This window comes from Thermobia domestica, chromosome 1 (assembly GCF_964235325.1).
Source record: "Thermobia domestica chromosome 1, izTheDome1.hap1.1, whole genome shotgun sequence".
NCBI lineage: Eukaryota > Metazoa > Arthropoda > Insecta > Zygentoma > Lepismatidae > Thermobia > Thermobia domestica.
The window spans coordinates 254,664,562-254,682,201 of NC_137454.1; the positions used below are offsets into that span (position 1 = coordinate 254,664,562).

A 17,640-nucleotide genomic window follows, 5' to 3' on the forward strand; every position below is an offset into this window, starting at 1 on the left:
TTTCTTTGTTCTAAAAGTTTTGGAAGTTTTCCGCCTGATATCTGCGAAATTTTGTGTAGTTATTTCATTCGGATTTTGTAGCCAGCGTAATTTTGCCTGTTTTCTTTTTTCTGCTGATTTTATGCATTACTGGTCGAACCATGGTTTGTTCCTACGTATTTCCGCGTGTCCCAATTTTTCTTTTGCTGAAATTTTAATGCTATCTCTAATTTCAATCCAGGTATCCTCAACACTAGTGCATTCTGAATCTTCTAAAACCGAGAATCTACTCGAAACTTCAATCTGGTATTTCTCTCTAACCTGGCTTTCTTCTAATTTCTTTAAATTGAATCTCTCCGTTTTCGGACAATGAACATTACCTTTATTCAACGACAACCTCTCTCGTATTATCGCTACTACCAGGTAGTGGTCAGTGTCACAATCAGCCCCTCTAAACGACCGGACATGAATTATGCTAGATTGCCTTCTTCTATCTACTAAAACGTGATCAATTTGATTATGTGTTTTCCCGTCTGGTGATGTCTAAGTGTATTTATGAACGTCGCGATGTGGGAATTTTGTACTCTTCACGATTAGGTTTTTGGATGTTGCAAAGTTCACGAGTCTAACACCGTTGTCATTACTTTCCTTATGCAGACTTTCGTTCCCTTAAATCGGTTTGAAAATATCCTCTCGTCCTACCTTCACATTGAAATCCCCTAATAGACTTTTCATATGGTAATTGTATACATACAGGTAGTTTTATATCCAGTACAGTGATCAATAATTTCCATGTGTTAGAGCTTACTTACATTAAATTAATATGTGATACACAATTTAACCTATATGCATTATGTTGAAAATAAGAATTACTTGTGCTAGTATAATGTGTAGAGGTCTGCGCGGATACAAAATATCGCATCCGTATCCGTATCGCATCCACAGCATCTCTATCCGTACCCGCATCCGTAACATCCTTATTCGCACCCGCATCCGCATCCGCAGATAATGAGGTAGCAAATATATACAACTTACATATTCTATAATACACGTAGTTTTCTGAATCAAACGAAACAATATATTATATCAGTTTTCTCGTGATCAAATACCAAGTACGATAAATAAAATGCAATATACACCGTGCAGATACAAATTAGAAATTAATGAATGATTTATGTACTTACCCAAGATCTTCAAATGCAGATATCGGACCAAAATTTTGCCACGTAGGTAGTATCCCTCAATCGACTAATTTTAGAGCACGTCACTAAGTTTTTAAACTTCATCATTACTAATTTAAAAAGGAGCATTTGTTCTAAACACAAAGGCGAAATAGAAATAATCGTTATTAAGAAATAAAAATTAATCACAGGACCGCAAACATATCAACATATCCCGAACTGACACTAGCACCAGTAATTGCATTAAATTTAAAAAATAACTGACGAAACTAACAACGCAATACAATGCATGCTTTCACGACCAAGCTCCTTCGTGGCTAAGCGGTTAGCGTACGTGCCTTTGGCGTAGGAGACCCGGGTTCAATTCCTGGTGGGAATTCATGTGGTTCGGATTCCACGTTAATCAGTAGGTCCACGTCTCAGATAGCCTCGCTGCAGAACGGGACGTTAAACTCAAAATCAACTCAAGCTTTCACGACCACGCTTTTACTGAAACTAGAAGTGAAAATAACTTCGAATACAAATAGGACCGTTAATTTCGGGATGAGTCAAAGGAGGAAGTTTAGAATTCACTGCTTTTCTTTGCCGCCCCCTACTCATTGTTGGACACATTTAGGGTAGGAGAAACAACGCATTGGTTAATCTTTCTTTCTTTACCAGAAGGCCCAGAACATACATACATATACACATAAGAAGAAAAGAGAGAGAGAAACAATTGCTGTTATAAAACTCCAGTCCCTCGGAATGTTCTTTGAAGTCCGTGGCACCTCTCCGAAGAGAGAAATCTGTGGTGTCGCAAATGTGCATTCAGTATCTGCTGTACTTAAAAGGAAACAGTGAAGAAGATTTTTTCTTTATTTTTTTAAGAGAGAGGGAGAGAGAAAGATGAGCATATGATGTGATTTCTTTACTATTTCGGTGACCTACGCGCTTCTCCAGTTTTGCACAAAAGGCAAAGATAATTTTGCTGATCAGTTTTCAGTTTATGGAAGGGGATGCGGTGTTTTAAATTAGGGTTTTGATTCCTGACCTCTCAGGCTAAAAGAACTTTACTTGAAGACATTTCTTCCTCTTGAAGGCGAATGGTCTGAAAATTTTCAGCTTTATCAGAGGTGCTTTGGCGGCAATTATTTTTCTTTCTTACAGCAAATAGCAGTACTTGAGAAGTAGCGATAGGGCCTGTCGTTTCTTTCTGTTTAGGTCAGAGATGGCATTCACCTACAAAACGGCTGCTAAAAATATTGAAAACAACAATAAAAGGACAACTTTCTCGTGTCATTTTTTGTCCTTTTGCTGTCATTGAGTCACAAGCTTCAAACACACTTGTATTTTGTTTTTAGTGTTTTTCAACTGGTTTTAAAACTTTTAATTCAAAACGAAAGTTTCTTGTGCTCTTTCCACCATTATCAGAAAATTCACAGCATTTTTTTAGAGAGAAAAATGTAGGAAACATTATCCGCAACTTAATCCGCTATCGGCACAGAAAAGAGATACATATCCGCAAATACCCATTTTAATGCGGGTATCCACGGATATATCCGCATCCGCGCAGACCTCTAATAATGTGTATAGAGTGTAGCAGGCAATGTAGTGTAGCAGGCTAGATGGCTCAATCACCAGCACCCAATTATTTATTAAAATTTGTGAAATGCGGATGCAGCATAACACAATATGCTACCCTACATTGCGTATGCATAAAGCAAGGAATGATATGTACAAATGCTTGTACTCATTGTAGAGGTACAAGTTGTTGCAATTTTGTGGAACTTCACATGGATGATGATTGAGATAAAAGTGATAATATAAGTGAAGATATATATCTGCTATAGCCGCTTATGACACATTCCCAAGTGTGTTAACTTTGAAAATTTAAATTTATTAGTGTTAAACATTGCTTAGTTCATTTACAGTTTCATGTAGCAGAATTTAACATAGTTTTATACACATTATACTAGCACAAGTAATTTTTATTTTCAACATAATGCATATAGGTTAAGTTGTGTATCACATATTCATTTTAATGTAAGTAAGCCCTAACACATGGAAACTATTGAACACTGCACTGGATATAAAACTATGTGTATCATGGAAAAATCATTGAATCATTGTAACAAATTTATATATATATATATATATATATATATATATATATATATATATATATATATATATATATATATATATATATATATATATAAACTTGTTTAAGAGTTTGCTTTCAATTGATATAAAGAATAAGGGTCCAAATATTGAACAATCCTCAACATATAATGATATCAAGTATTAGGAAACGTGGCATCCATATTGACAAATTCACCATAGCGGACCTATGCACTCTCGGAGAGTGGTAGACTTTTCAACAGTATTTCTCTAAGGTATTTTTTCATTAAAAAGTCAACACTAAATTATATATTACAATAAGTTCGCGGTTCAGTGTTTTTCTACCTAAATTTGTTAGATTGTTAAAGCCCATATTTCACTTCTATTTGTCAATTTTCCAGTTGGAACAAATGAAGACAACTGTTACATTGCAGGGTGTTCTCATACCGTGGTATACTTCCTCCAGTAAAACATGTAATACAGCATACGTATACAGTAACTATAATTTTTCAATAGTAAATAAATCGATAACTAAATTACTTCTTTGTGATTTTCAACTTCATCTTCTTCTTCTATCCGGTAGGTCAAATAGGGACTAATTCTACATAGTTGAAATCTGTGTTCTATAAGCTTTACAACGATGTACGTCATGACACTGTGGTAGTTAGGATGGTCGTAGATTGCAGGGTGTACTCATGTAATGGTATGTTTCCTCCTTTGAAATCAGTGATACAGCCTTTAAAGGGTATACCGTACTGGAACACCTTCTTCGGCCTAGATCTTAGTGGCCGTTGTACAACTTACACAAAAATATGTAAGGTATGTAATAATGAATTTTTTGTTGCGCTGCTGTACTCACAATGTTGCCAGGGATGAAATATTTTCTGAAAGAATCGAGTTTTTTGAGATTATTTAAATTTCTTCTTCTTCTTAGTCGGTGGACATAATGGGAAACAATATTACATCGTTGGAATCTACATTCTATAAGCTTTACGAAAATGTATTCATGGGGGGGGGGGCGCGGTGGCTCAGTGGTAGAGCATTCACCTCTGGTGCTTGGGGTCCCGGGTTCGATCCCAGCATTAAAATGGGCATCCCAGCATTAAAGTGAACTTTGTGGTGGACAAACACCGTGCGGTTTGGGTACAAAACCTTTCGGCCAGAACCTCGCGGCGACAACCTCGCGGACCAAAACCTCGCCTGGCCAAAACCTCGCCTCCCAAAACCTCGCGGCCCAAAATCTCGCCAGGCCGAAACCTCGCCTGGCCAAAACCTCGCCGCCCAAAACCTCGCGGGACAAAATCTCGCCAGGCCAAAACCCCGCCTGGCCAAAACCTCGCCGCCCAAAATCTCGCCGGGCCAAAACCTCGTGCCCCAAAATATCGCCATACCCAAAATCTCGCCTGACCAAAATGTAAATGTTCCAACAGATGATAAGGATGACGGTATAAAAGACGCTGTTTCAGAAGAAGTATCACGGGTATTTGACCAAGTCCCGCGATACCATATGAAAATTCTTTTTCTGTGTTAGAGGATTTCAATGTGAAGGTAGGGCGACAGGATGTTTTTAAACTGGTTATAGGGAAAGAAAGTCTGCATAAAAAAAGTAATGACAACTAACGAGGTTAGTTTCGTGAACTTTGGAACATCCAAAAACTTAAAATTTTAACAAAAACCTAATAATATTTATGAAAGTATGAAATAATATATAAGTTTTTACGACGTTCCTTGATTATGTTCTATAGGTTAAAGGAGACGTAGATGACCAAGATGAAGGAAATGATCGAATAAATAACGTGGGAAAAAATGGGAATAACCCGAGAAAGCTCACGCACACGATGTTTTGTATATTATTATTATTATTATCATTATTATCATTATTATTATTATTATTATTATTATTATTATTATTATTATTATTATTATTTGTAATGTGGAATTGCATATTAGGAAACACATTGGGTAAATTTTAAAGAAAAATTTCATTCGCGGCGAGGTTTTGTCCCGGCGAGATTTTGTCCCGCGAGGTTTTGGGCGGCGAGGTTTTGGCCACGCGAGGTTTTGGGCGGCGAGGTTTTGGACACGCGAGGTTTTGGCCCGGCGAGATTTTGTCCCGCGAGGTTTTGGGCGGCGAGGTTTTGGCCACGCGAGGTTTTGGGCGGCGAGGTTTTGGCCACGCGAGGTTTTGGCCACGCGAGGTTTTGGCCCGGCGAGATTTTGTCCCGCGAGGTTTTGGCCGGCGAGATTTTGGGCGGCGATGTTTCGGCCGCGAGATTTTGTCCGTATACCACACCGTGCTTGTGGGTTTTCTCGGGGTTCTCCCGTTTCCTCCCACTTTCTTCATACCACCATTTCACTCATCTCTCATCATCACCGTCTCCTTTAGCCTAACCGGCATAACCGTGGGACATAAAACTCAAAGATTTCATTTTTGGTATTCATGGGAAAATAGCAAGTTTTTATCTCGGTTGCCATGAGTACCAAAGATGGTACTCGGGTATAATTACGTCATCAACTTGCATAACTCGCCCAAGTCTGCATTTTTTCAATTGTTGTGCCAAAGGAAACTGAGTGTACAGAAATCTACATTATAAACTTCAATTAGAGCAGTAATATACGAACAGGAAAATCTTATATCTATAGTGCCATAACTTTCTGAAAGATAAAAATATTTGAACGCTAAAGCTACCGTTCTAAGGCGTAAGACGTTCCAAATACACGATAAAACACATTAAATTGAGTACCAATATAGGCGAGCGTGAAAGAAAGGAAAACAAGTGGCTAGTAACAAATTTGGTACTCACGGCAACCGTAGCAAGTAACGTGAGTACCATTATTGGTACTGATGGCAGTCAACCTGTTAAAATATTCCACGAATGACATTGACTTATATTTTGGAGGGAAGCCGGGACATTTGGAGTTTGGAGCAATTTTTTTTTTTGGGGGGGGGGGGAGTTAGATTATGTAAATCCGAAATTGGCCTAGATAAACCGGGAAGTCTTCAAGCCTTAGCTATGTGGTAACTATTATAATTTACTCTCATTTTGTGAGCAATTAGAACTTCATGCTCGGAACGCACACAATGAAACTCCTAAACACTCGCCAGGCAAATATTTGGAGCCCGTGCACCAACCCCTGGTCTAAATGTTACTATTACTATTATATTTGTTTTTGTGAAGAGGCAAGTTTAGAAGTGCCAAATTTTACACTAATTGACGGTAGGTGCCATTGTTAATGCAATCACTAATGACGTAAAAACGCTTAACACTAACGCTAGTGTTATCATAGTTTAGAAATTATTCACGTAGGCTGTCTTAGAAACACCAAACTGTAAACTAAATTGTTTTAGGAACGCAGAACCAATGCCAGTCACAAGCGTTAGCGCATTCAGTCACATGAAGTATTAACATTAGTTTTATCATAATCTTAAAGTTATCCAGTTTTCTCTATGAGGTCAACAATATTATATCCGACATGGACGATCTTCTGAGAAAAGTAATAGTTTAAACATGAAAGGAGTTTGTTAATGTGTTCAGCGTTTCCTTTCTCAGAAATATTTATTTAATCTTATCGCTGTTGATAAGAATAAATAATCATATTGTAGATAAGATACATAAAAGAAATAATTGTAAAAAGGTATATTTAACATTATGAAACTTAAAATATATAATTTATCATGTATGTGGGCTGTAAAGTGTATCGAACTCTTCAATATGTGATCGGATTTCTAATCTAACAGTATGAATGAATGTCTTTCAAATTAGTACTGTGTTATACACATCATTAGAAACAATTATCAAGACAACAGTTACAGGTAAATGTAAGTATCTATATTTCAATACAATAGGCTTAATACCAGTTATTATGTTACAATTTGTATAGTAAGTGGTATATACGTTTGAATATCTATTACTCACACAAACCTTTTAGTATTATCTTAAAAATTCGGATATGCATAATGTATTTCTTCCAAAAACTATTCAATAAATAAAGGCAGATGTATTACATCTCGTACAAATAAAACTTGTCAGATATTGAGTATTTAATTAGGTAAGTATGAATCCGAGACTATCTACGTATATTAAATTGCTAGGTTTATATATTTGTGGATGTTTATATTGGCCTATTCTTTTGACAATGATATCTCGGAAACCACAAGCTCCAGAAAAATGCTGTTTTCACTGATCGATTGCAAATTTTGTGCAGGTTGTTCAGTATTAATTGAATACTTTTTTTAAAAAGTGGCCGTTATTTCTTGATTATATTTTTAGGGATACACTGGAAGTATTGAAATTTTAAAATTGTAAAGCATATCCTATGAGTTATACATTCCAACAACACACAGTTGTATACAGGGTTAGTACATCTCTCCGGCGTTAGTTTCATGGCCAAATGATAATGAAAAACGAAGGATAACCATTTCTTCAGTCTAAAATGAATCTTTATTGTTTGGAGTGTTTTGCCCAATAAACACCATATATCACTGACATTAAATGAAATGAAATGAAATCTTTCCCATGGTTATGCCGGCTAGGCTAAAAGAGACGGTGATGATGAGAAATGAATGAAATGGTGGGATAAAAAAAGTGGAAAGAAACGGGAGAACCCCGTGAAAACAAACGTACACGGTGTTTGTCCACCACAAAGTTCACTTGACGCGAGCTGGAATCCAACCCAGAACCCCATACACCAGCGGAGAACGCTCTACCCAGTGAGCCACGAGGTGAACGCTCTACCCATATCACTGACATTATAATTGATTGTGTGTGTAATATATTTGCTTATTACATTCTGATGCAAGAAGAAAGAAAACACTGATTATACATGAATTGGAAACTCCAACCGGAAGTAGCCTCAAATCTTGCAAACGCTGCCTGATACTGAAAAAAATAATCGAAAAAAAATCCGCTTTATGATATTCCTTGCCGATTTGTACCAAGACGTCCTTCACTTCTGTCTGTAAAGGGACATGTACAGATAGGTGTTCGTGTGCAGATGTTGTAAGGAATGACAAGGAGATTCATGCTCATATGTGAATGATGCGCTGTGCAGAGAGCGCAGGTTCAGCTAGTAGTAATATAATATTGAATTTGTAAATTGATATATTATATTAGTCGTTATATGTTAAAGAATTCTATAAGAGGACAAATAAAAGATCTATTTTGTTACATATTGTTGCGTAAAGAAGATCTACTATATTTGTGTAAAATTCTTGAAACATAATCTGTGAAGTAAACCAAATAGACCAATTTAAATGGATGTACTTCCACTTCGCCGTTGCGTTAGCAAAAGGAAACAACTACTGTCCTAGAGTAGGGTTGAATATAAGATATTGACAAAAATGTTAGCTGCTAATGAGCACTAGAAATATGGGAAAACGAAATAGAAACATGAATGTGGGAAAGCCATCTACAATATAATTTGATAGTTGCAAGACCGATATTTTTTCGAAATAGATGGAGGAACAGTAGTTATGACTTCAACTATGTAAATCGAGTTAGGAAGGATGTTTTTATGGCATTCCAGATCATGGCCGCCATCTTGAAATCCGCCATATTGGATCGACGTCAACTTTTTCAAATGGAAAGAGGGCCATGTGAGGTATCAAACAACAATGATTTTTTCCACCCAATCTCATACACTAATTACTTTGTCCATATCTAGAACGGTTTACGACTTACAGTTCTTTCAATGTTGAAAAATTCGTTGTTTGTAGCAGATAACAGATAACTATAGTGACAATGAATATAGCTCCAGAGATAGCATTCTTGCTGGACAAAATTACGGCAATTCAAGAAATTCAAGTCCTCAGCATTGATAAAATGGTCAAAACAGAATTTTGCAGAGTACCATGAGCACCTAATAAAAAATGAAGCGTCACAAATATCACAAAAGTTAATGCCGAAAATATTGAAAGCTTGCTTCTTCGGCACTTCGAACCATTCGATTGGCTCATCAATATGTCCTGATTTACAAAATGCTTATTGAATCATTCCTGTGAAGTGAGGAGACTGAAATTGATTGTACACAAGGGAATGCAGAGTGACAATAGTATCTCTGTCATGCAGTTTTGAATGGAAATGTTCGTCCTTTATTACATAATCACATATAGTACGCCAATGTTTTGTATTGTCTAAAAAAATACATTGAAAGGTTGAAATATGCCGGTGGTACCTTTTGGAATTTGTCACACTTCCACTTATTTCCCAGGTGGAGCTATTGTACTTCGCACTTCACTATTGAATAATTCTCAGGTATCCAGCATAAGTGAATTCCTGCTCCCTGTATTCGACCAAAAGCAATTCACATATCACTCCGCTTCCACACTAGCTTCTTGATTGTTTATCTCATGATGTGCCTCCTCTAGAATATATAGAGTGTATTCCATTTCGAATTCCAATTCTTCATCGGCTAGGAATCTAATTATGACATCTGCGATTACTCTTTCCTGTTCTGATATATTTGTTGCATTGTGCTTGAACCGTAATGTCTGTAACTGCTGCAGGAGGTACCTAGCAATGTTTGCCTTATTTAACGCCATGGTGTGTCGTTTTTTAGTCTAGAATTGTTGCCTGCACACACTCTCCCTAACACACACACATGCACGCATCTCACAGAATTACAGGCTTAATGCAATAAACGAAATAACTATTTCTCAAACACTTCCAAGTTCACGGGTAGAACTCACAGTGAGAATAATATATTTCCTGCACTTGTCTCCTTACAAAGAGTTTGTCGCTGTAGAATGGTACACGATTCACGTAAGCTTCTACTGTATACCGTAGCTGCTACGACCAAGGAATGCCATTGGCAACCAATATTGCTATTCTCTTAATCGTGCTGCCCCAACTGCTTATAGTTTCAGTTTGAATCTACAAACGCACATACGAAGTGGAGAGGTCAGAACCACTTTATGAATGATGAGGACTTTCGTTTCTTGCATTGCCGTAATTTTGTTCTGTAAGAATGCTGTTTCTGGAGCTATGTTCATTGCCACTGTAGTTATCTGTTATGTGCTACAAACAACGAACTTTTCAACATTGAAAGAACTGTAAGTCGTAAACCGTTCTAGATATGGACAAAGTAATTAATGTATGAGATTGGGTGGAAAAAATCATTGTTGTTTGATACCTCACATGGCTCTCTTTCTATTTGAAAAAGTTGACGTCGATCCAATATGGCGGATTTCAAGATGGCGACCATGATCTGGAATACCATAAAAACATCCTTCCTAACTCGATTTATATAGTTGAAGTCATAACTATTGTTCCTCCATCTATTTCGAAGAAATATCGGTCTTGCAACTATCAAATTATATTATAGATGGCTTTCCCACATTCATGTTTCTATTTCGTTTTCCCATATTTCTAGTGCTCATTAGCAGCTAAAATTTTTGTCAATATCTTATATTCAACCCTACTCTAGGACAGTAGTTGTTTCCTTTTGCTAACGCAACGGCGAAGTGGTGAGGTCTACTTGTTAGACAATGTGAGTTGTTATTGCTAAATTGAAATGATTTTTTCTACTAATTCGAAATAGTTAAGAATAATGTTGTATCATTTCATTTCACAAATAGACCGTAAGTATTACACCTAACTTTTGTAATATTAGAAAAATAACTGCATGGAGACTAAAAGTACATGATCCACTTGTAAAAATACGTAGTACCCTATATGTCAGTGTTAAGGCAATTACAGAGAAGAAAATAAATCCTGAATTTACATATGTGAATATACATATGTATTTTAATTTACATATAAAAGTACTTGCCACTAAATCTCTCAATAAGTCTAGTTTCTTACCCATAAATTAAACTAATCTAATAAATGTAGATCTTGTGCCAATCACAATTCTTTTTAGTGTTTCATTACTACCAGGTTGTATATTGAAAAACTATTACCATTGTTGATGGTTTTAAAACTAATTCAAATAACTCAATGATGAATTTATTAACGCAATGATGATTTTATCAACTCAATGATTGGAATATATATTTCGAAGTTAAACGTTTTTTGCAGTAGCGACAGACTTAATGATAATTAAAAGACAAGAAAAAATGAACGTGATCTATTTAAAATTCAGTTTTAAACAGTGTAGAAGTATTTTAAGATGTTGGACAGGTTGAAATAATATTAAGCAGGAACATTTCAGTTAAATAGAAAATTAATCAATGTTAATGGTTTAGGGTAATAATAAAGAATTTGATGAATATCAATTTTCTTGATTAACACGCTTCTAGCTACCACCAAAATGCATAGGGGTAAAAATACTGTTATTGTTATAATTCACGATGGTCGAGAAAATATATGCTAATGTTATAAGGTAAAAATACAATTCTGATTCTAATAAACATTAGGTATTATAAGGTCTGCAATTAGCAGCAAATGGAAAGAAATGAAATGTTTTATGTTGAGGGCAATTTAGAATTAAGGAAAATTTAGAGAAATCGATCCTGCCATTGCCCCTCGTTGTGAGTTGGTTAATTCTTTGCAGTGATTTTTAGGAAGTTTCTTGATTTCTTTTAACGAAAAAAAAAAGCTCCTTCAGGAATATTTCAGTAACAGTTCAAAGATGGAGGAACTTCATGAACAAAAGTTTAATATGGAACAGCATAGCTTGATGGAAACTGACGATGCTACTACAGTAAGAAAATCAGCAGAACATGTCAACGAAAGCTTACATGAGCAGCAAGTTTCTTCTCCTGAAGAAGAAATTTCTCAACTGAATAGAAAAAGGTCTAAAATGGATGCTAAACTTATGGAAAAGGAGGGATCGAGGTATGTAATTTTAAAACCTATATTATTTCTTAATTTTACAATTGGTATGTGCGTCACTGTTAAGATTATTTTTGCTAGTGTTAGGAATATGTGTGTCACTATTATTAGTATTCGTATCACTTAGGAGTATGCCTGTCAACGTTTGAAGAAGGCAAAAACCATCCAGCTCAAGTTTAGGCACACCACTCGAAATAACTGTTGAAAAATTATAATTCTTTCACTAAGTTTCTTGTTATTGTCTTCCAAAAGAGTTACGATGGGCGACATGGCATTACTCTACTTCGTACAGATGAAATTCAAGGAGGGAAGCTTAAGTCATTATTGAAAAAATTCAATTCTTTTACGATTTGCGTATAAATATAGCTCCAGATGTATGGAATAAAAACTACAGTGTAAAAAACAAACCAACCGTACTAGGTGACCGCTAAAAAGCACGAATGTTATCTGAGTCAGGGTAGGGCAAAGCTGGTTGGCAGGCGCGTCAGCGATGGTGAGTGTATGCGTAAGAAAGAGTAGTGAAAATACATGGGTTTTCGCAATGATACATTTTCCAATAGCACTCGTAACGGTTTCACACTACTAATATTTCACTCGAAAACATAAAATACAGTTTTTGTATAATATGAAGAAATATTTCGCCCGTGCAAAATAGTATCTAATACAATTATCTTTCATATCCACTCATTTATTATAACCATAGTAAAGCAATGGTAATGCTTTTATACTTGTAATCATACACGTGTAAACCTAAAATACAGCAGTATTTCTTACAAAATGAAATGAAATATTTGAGTTTTACGTCCCACGATTATGTCGTGTGGGCTAAAAAAGACGGTGATTATGAGAAATGAATGAAGTGATGGAATGAAAAAAGTGGAAGAAAATGGGAGAACCCGAGAAAAACCATGCACATGCACCCATGAAAAACCATCACAAAGCTTACTTGGCGCAAGCTGGATTAACCAGGGACCCCCGTACCAGCAGTATTACTTAGTATCTACTTCTGCCGCCAGCAGAAATTTGTTCCTCATAAACACATCTTTTCATGAAGAATGTTGATTCTTATCTATAAATTTCGCAAAATGTGCTCAAACTTGACCAGCACCTAGACATAATCTGTTACTTTACAATGTGTGTATGTACACACATATATATATATATCGGGTGTTGCAAAATAAGTGTTACAACTCTTGGGAGGTGACTCCTGCCACTGAGACAAGAAAAAAGTTCTCTTCAACTTTCGGCTATCGGACATAGTTTCGTATCTACAAGGTGCCGAAAGCGTGGGAAAATGACTTTCGGACGCCAATAGTTCGGAAACTATCCAACATAAAGAGGGCGGGTAAAAAATTCACTGAAGAAGTGATAGCTGCTGTATTGAATTTTTCATGTTTCACAATCCTACCATGCACGCGCAAGGGATTCCCCAAAGGAACGTAGGGAGTCCCGAATAATCTGCCAAATGAAAATTGGTCTAAATGGATATGAATTGATAGGGTTTCTACCAGGTAAGAATAATTCGTTTGTATTAAGTCGATATCTGGAACAAACACAAAATGGCGGACACCTTCATGCCCGTTGTGTGAGGTTGCATAATCGCCAGGTACGGATGCTGGCCAACAGTGACGTTCTGAGTATTAAGTATAGCGAATTTGTACTCAAATGCTCTAGAAAGACTTCTGGATTGTCGATAGAGCACAACAGATGAAGCAGGGTGATTCACATGTGTGGAAACACTTAACGAAAAATGTCCAGAAATGCACTCAAACTCAGTAAACGTGAGTTCAAAGCGTCGGAAATGTAAGGAATAGCGTCAAGAACATGAAATCCATTGCCAATTCACCAATAATATTTCATCAATCGGATGCAATGTGATCTGCACGGTTACATACCAATAAGGATGTAACAACTGAGACCAAGTTGAAATTGTGCAAGGGGACTCACTAAGGAACTGGGTAAAATCAAGAAATGTCAGTAGTGGGATCGCATTATCGATATTGAAATGTGGCCAATGTGTGTATTGATATCGACATGTAGCTAATGGACAAATGTCAACATGTCCCACCACTGCTGGGACACCGTCCTACGTGCGAAAACTAGGAAAATAACGTTGTACATTCTGCTATAACATCTGGTGCACTTTTCGGTAGAACATAACTAGAACACGATTGTATCAATGTCCCTTTCTGTTTGGGACATTGTTCCACAGTCGACACATATGACAAGAAATCTCTTAATCCATGGTTCAAATTCTGATAGAGCGTGAAAATAACAAACTTGTATAATGTTTCACGTCTTCTGGGACATATGACGTACTCGAAATATACGAAAATACCTCCAGAAATTCGTATCTTACACACAGTGTACATGCCAAGACAAAGATGAAAATGAACCAATTTGGCACATGTAACACTACTGCTGGAACACCATACATATGAAAAATAAAACGACATGAGAAGTAGGAACAAACGTCTTAAAGCTCTGATTGTTTACATCTGTGCAGTAGGAGTAACAAAATGAAACCCACAAGCATGTCGGGAGGCTGTACAAGAGCGCTTGCCAAACAAAGTGGGCTCCTCAAAGAAATGAATACAGAGAAAGTGAGGCTCCCTCGAGCCTCAGGGCTAGAGCGCTCACTTTCGCTCGCGTAGTCGCAGTTTTCAATCCTACTGGGAGCCCACGAACTCAGATTCAAGACCCAAGTAGTTATTTTCCTATTTTTCGCAAGTGGAATGGTGTCCCAGCAGTAGTGGCACATGTTCACATTTGTCCATTAGCTACATGTCGATATCAATACACACATAAGCCACATTTCAATACCGATCTTGCGATCCCACTAGTGACATTCCTTTAGTTTACCCAGTTTCTTAGTGAGTCCCCTTGTACAATTTCAACTTGGCCTCAGTTGTTGCATCCTTATCGGAATGCAACCGTGCAGATCACATTGCATCGGATTGATGAAATATTATTGGTGAATTGGCAATGGTTTTCATGTTCTTGACGCTAATCCTTACATTTCCGACGCTTTGAGCTCACGTTTACTCATTATGAGTGCATTTCTGGACATTTTTCGTTAAGTGTTTCCACACATGAGTATTTACCATTCGCCAAATACTCGAAAAAAAAGTGGGAATACAATACCCCGGTACATCAACTATTTATTGATTTTAGAAAGGCGTACGACTCGGTTAGGAGAGAAACATTACACAACGTTCTTACAAACTTGGAATACCGAGAAAGCTAATTAGATTAAGTAAGATATGTTTAAATGAATCCCAAAGTAAAGTCTGGGCAGAAAAATTTCTGCCCACGAGCTTTCACGTCGAAAGTGGCCTGAAACAAGGAGACGCGTTGTCGCCATTATTATTTAACTTCGTTCTGGAGTACGCTATAAGGAAACCAAAGATACCAACCAGGGCCTAGAGTTGAACGGTATTCACCAGGTTATGGCATATGCTGATGATGTAAATTTAATAGGGGATGAAGAAGAACAATAGAAAGAAATGCAGAGATCTTATTAAACGCTTGCAGGGACATGGGTTTAGAAGTAAATGCAGAGAAAACTAAATACATGGAAGTGCGTCGGGACCGGAATACAGCAAATTATGAATGCGTTAAAATATTAAATAATACTTTTGAAAAAGTGGATAGTTTCAAATATCTGGGATCAATATTAACAGAGGAAAATCATATTCACAGAGAAATTAAATGTCGACTAAAAGCAGGGAATTCGTGTTATTATTCGGTTCAAAATCTCTTGTCGTCGCGAATTCTGTTGAGGAATTTGAAGCTTAAAATATACAAAACGATAATCATGCCTGTTTTTCTGTATGGGTGCGAAACATGGTCACTTACTCTGAGTGAAGAACATAGACTGAGAGTATTTGAGAACAAGATCCTGAAACGAATATTCGGACCCAAGAGGAACGGGAATGGGGAATGGGGAATGGCGGAAACTTCATAACGAGGAACTACATAATTTATATGGTTTACCCAACATTGATAGAGTCGTCAAGTCTAGGAGCCTCAGGTGGGCGGGTCATGTAGCTAGAATGGAAGAAAGTAGAAACGCTTTCAAAGTCTTGACTGGAAGACCAATTGGAAAACGATCATTAGGAAGACCTAGGCGCAGATGGGAGGACAATATTAAGATGGATCTCGCAGAGATTGGAATACAGAGTAGAAACTGGATGCAGTTAGCTAAGGATAGAAGTCAGTGGAGAGCTTCTGTGAACGCGGCATTGAACCTCCGGGTTCCATAGGCCATAGAGTTAGTTAGTTAGTTTCCACACCTGTGAATCACCCTGCTTCATCTGTTGTGCTCTATCGACAATCCAGAAGTCTTTCTAGAGCATTTGAGTACAAATTCGCTATACTTAATACTCAGAACGTCACTGTTGGCCAGCATCCGTACCTGGCGATTATGCAACCTCACACAACGGGCATGAAGGTGTCCGCCATTCTGTATTTGTTCCAGATATCGACTTAATACAAACGAATTATTGTTACCTTGTAGAAACCCTATCAATTTATATCCATTTAGACCAATTTTCATTTGGCAGATTATCCGGGACTCCCTACGTTTCTTTGGAGAATCCCTTGCGCGTGCATGGTAGGATTGTGAAACATGAAAAATTCAATACAGCAGCTATCACTTCTTCAGTGAATTTTTTACCCGCCCTCTTTATGTTGGATAGTTTCCGAACTATTGGCGTCCGAAAGTCATTTTCCCACGCTTTCGGCACCTTGTAGATAAGAAACTATGTCTAATAGCCGAAAGTTTAAGAGAACTTTTTTTCTTATCTTAGTGGCAGAAGTCACCTCCCAAGAGTTGTAACACTTATTTTGCAACACCCGATATATATGTTTATATATATATATATATATATATATATATATATATATATATATATATATATATATATATATATATATATATATATATATAACACATAAGTAAATAAATAATTTCTTTGAACAGAATAACTCTGAATTATTAGACAAATTTGAAAGCAAACGCGATCTAGACTTTCACCATCGATCTCAGAGAGCGCGAAGACTATGGGCTTGATGCTAATATCGGTCATTTTCGATTTTTTTCATGTCTTGGAATCTCTCCTTCCCCCGGTGACCTCCGGCTTGCATACAATGGTAGCTGAATTTGAAAGTCGTCGCTAATGGAAGTGTCACCATTGATCTCATCGACCGCGAAAATTATGAATTTGATACTAATATCGGTCATTTTGGATTATTTTTACATGTCTCGGGATCCCACGCCCCTGGTGATCCCGGTCCGCAGCTGAAGGGGTGAATTTGGAAGTTAATGCGATCAGAGTTTCACTATTGATCTCAGAGACCGCGGAAACTGTGAATTTAACACTAACATCGGTCACTTTCTACTTCTTTTACATGTCCCGGTAAATGCTCCCCTGAGACCCCTCTGGTTCGAAATTAGGAAAAAAAAAACGCTTCATCTTGGTCTAGGGCCTGGACCAAGGTACTTGTGGCCAAAATTTGGTAACTTTCGGTCTACTCGTCTGCTCCTCAGGCCGCACACAGACATAGACACTCTGACACACAAACAAACTTTTCATTTTATTTAT

General features: G+C 37.1%; 1 protein-coding gene across 2 annotated transcripts in view; it reads left to right on the top strand.

Annotated features, from left to right (window-relative positions):
- Nucleotides 1-6,945: 6,945 nt before the first annotated feature.
- LOC145660510 (caspase-1-like) overlaps nt 6,946-17,640 on the top strand; it is a 98,273-nt gene continuing 87,578 nt past the window's right edge. The window contains exons 1-2 of one of the 2 annotated variants that reach the window (XM_081725671.1): nt 6,946-7,080; nt 11,808-12,037. In XM_081725671.1, coding sequence (XP_081581797.1) covers nt 11,832-12,037 — 206 coding nt within the window. In that variant the 5' untranslated portion in view covers nt 6,946-7,080; nt 11,808-11,831. Of the gene's footprint in view, nt 7,081-11,753; nt 12,038-17,640 lie in introns of both variants that reach the window. The other variant, XM_081725679.1, reaches the window with a different exon arrangement.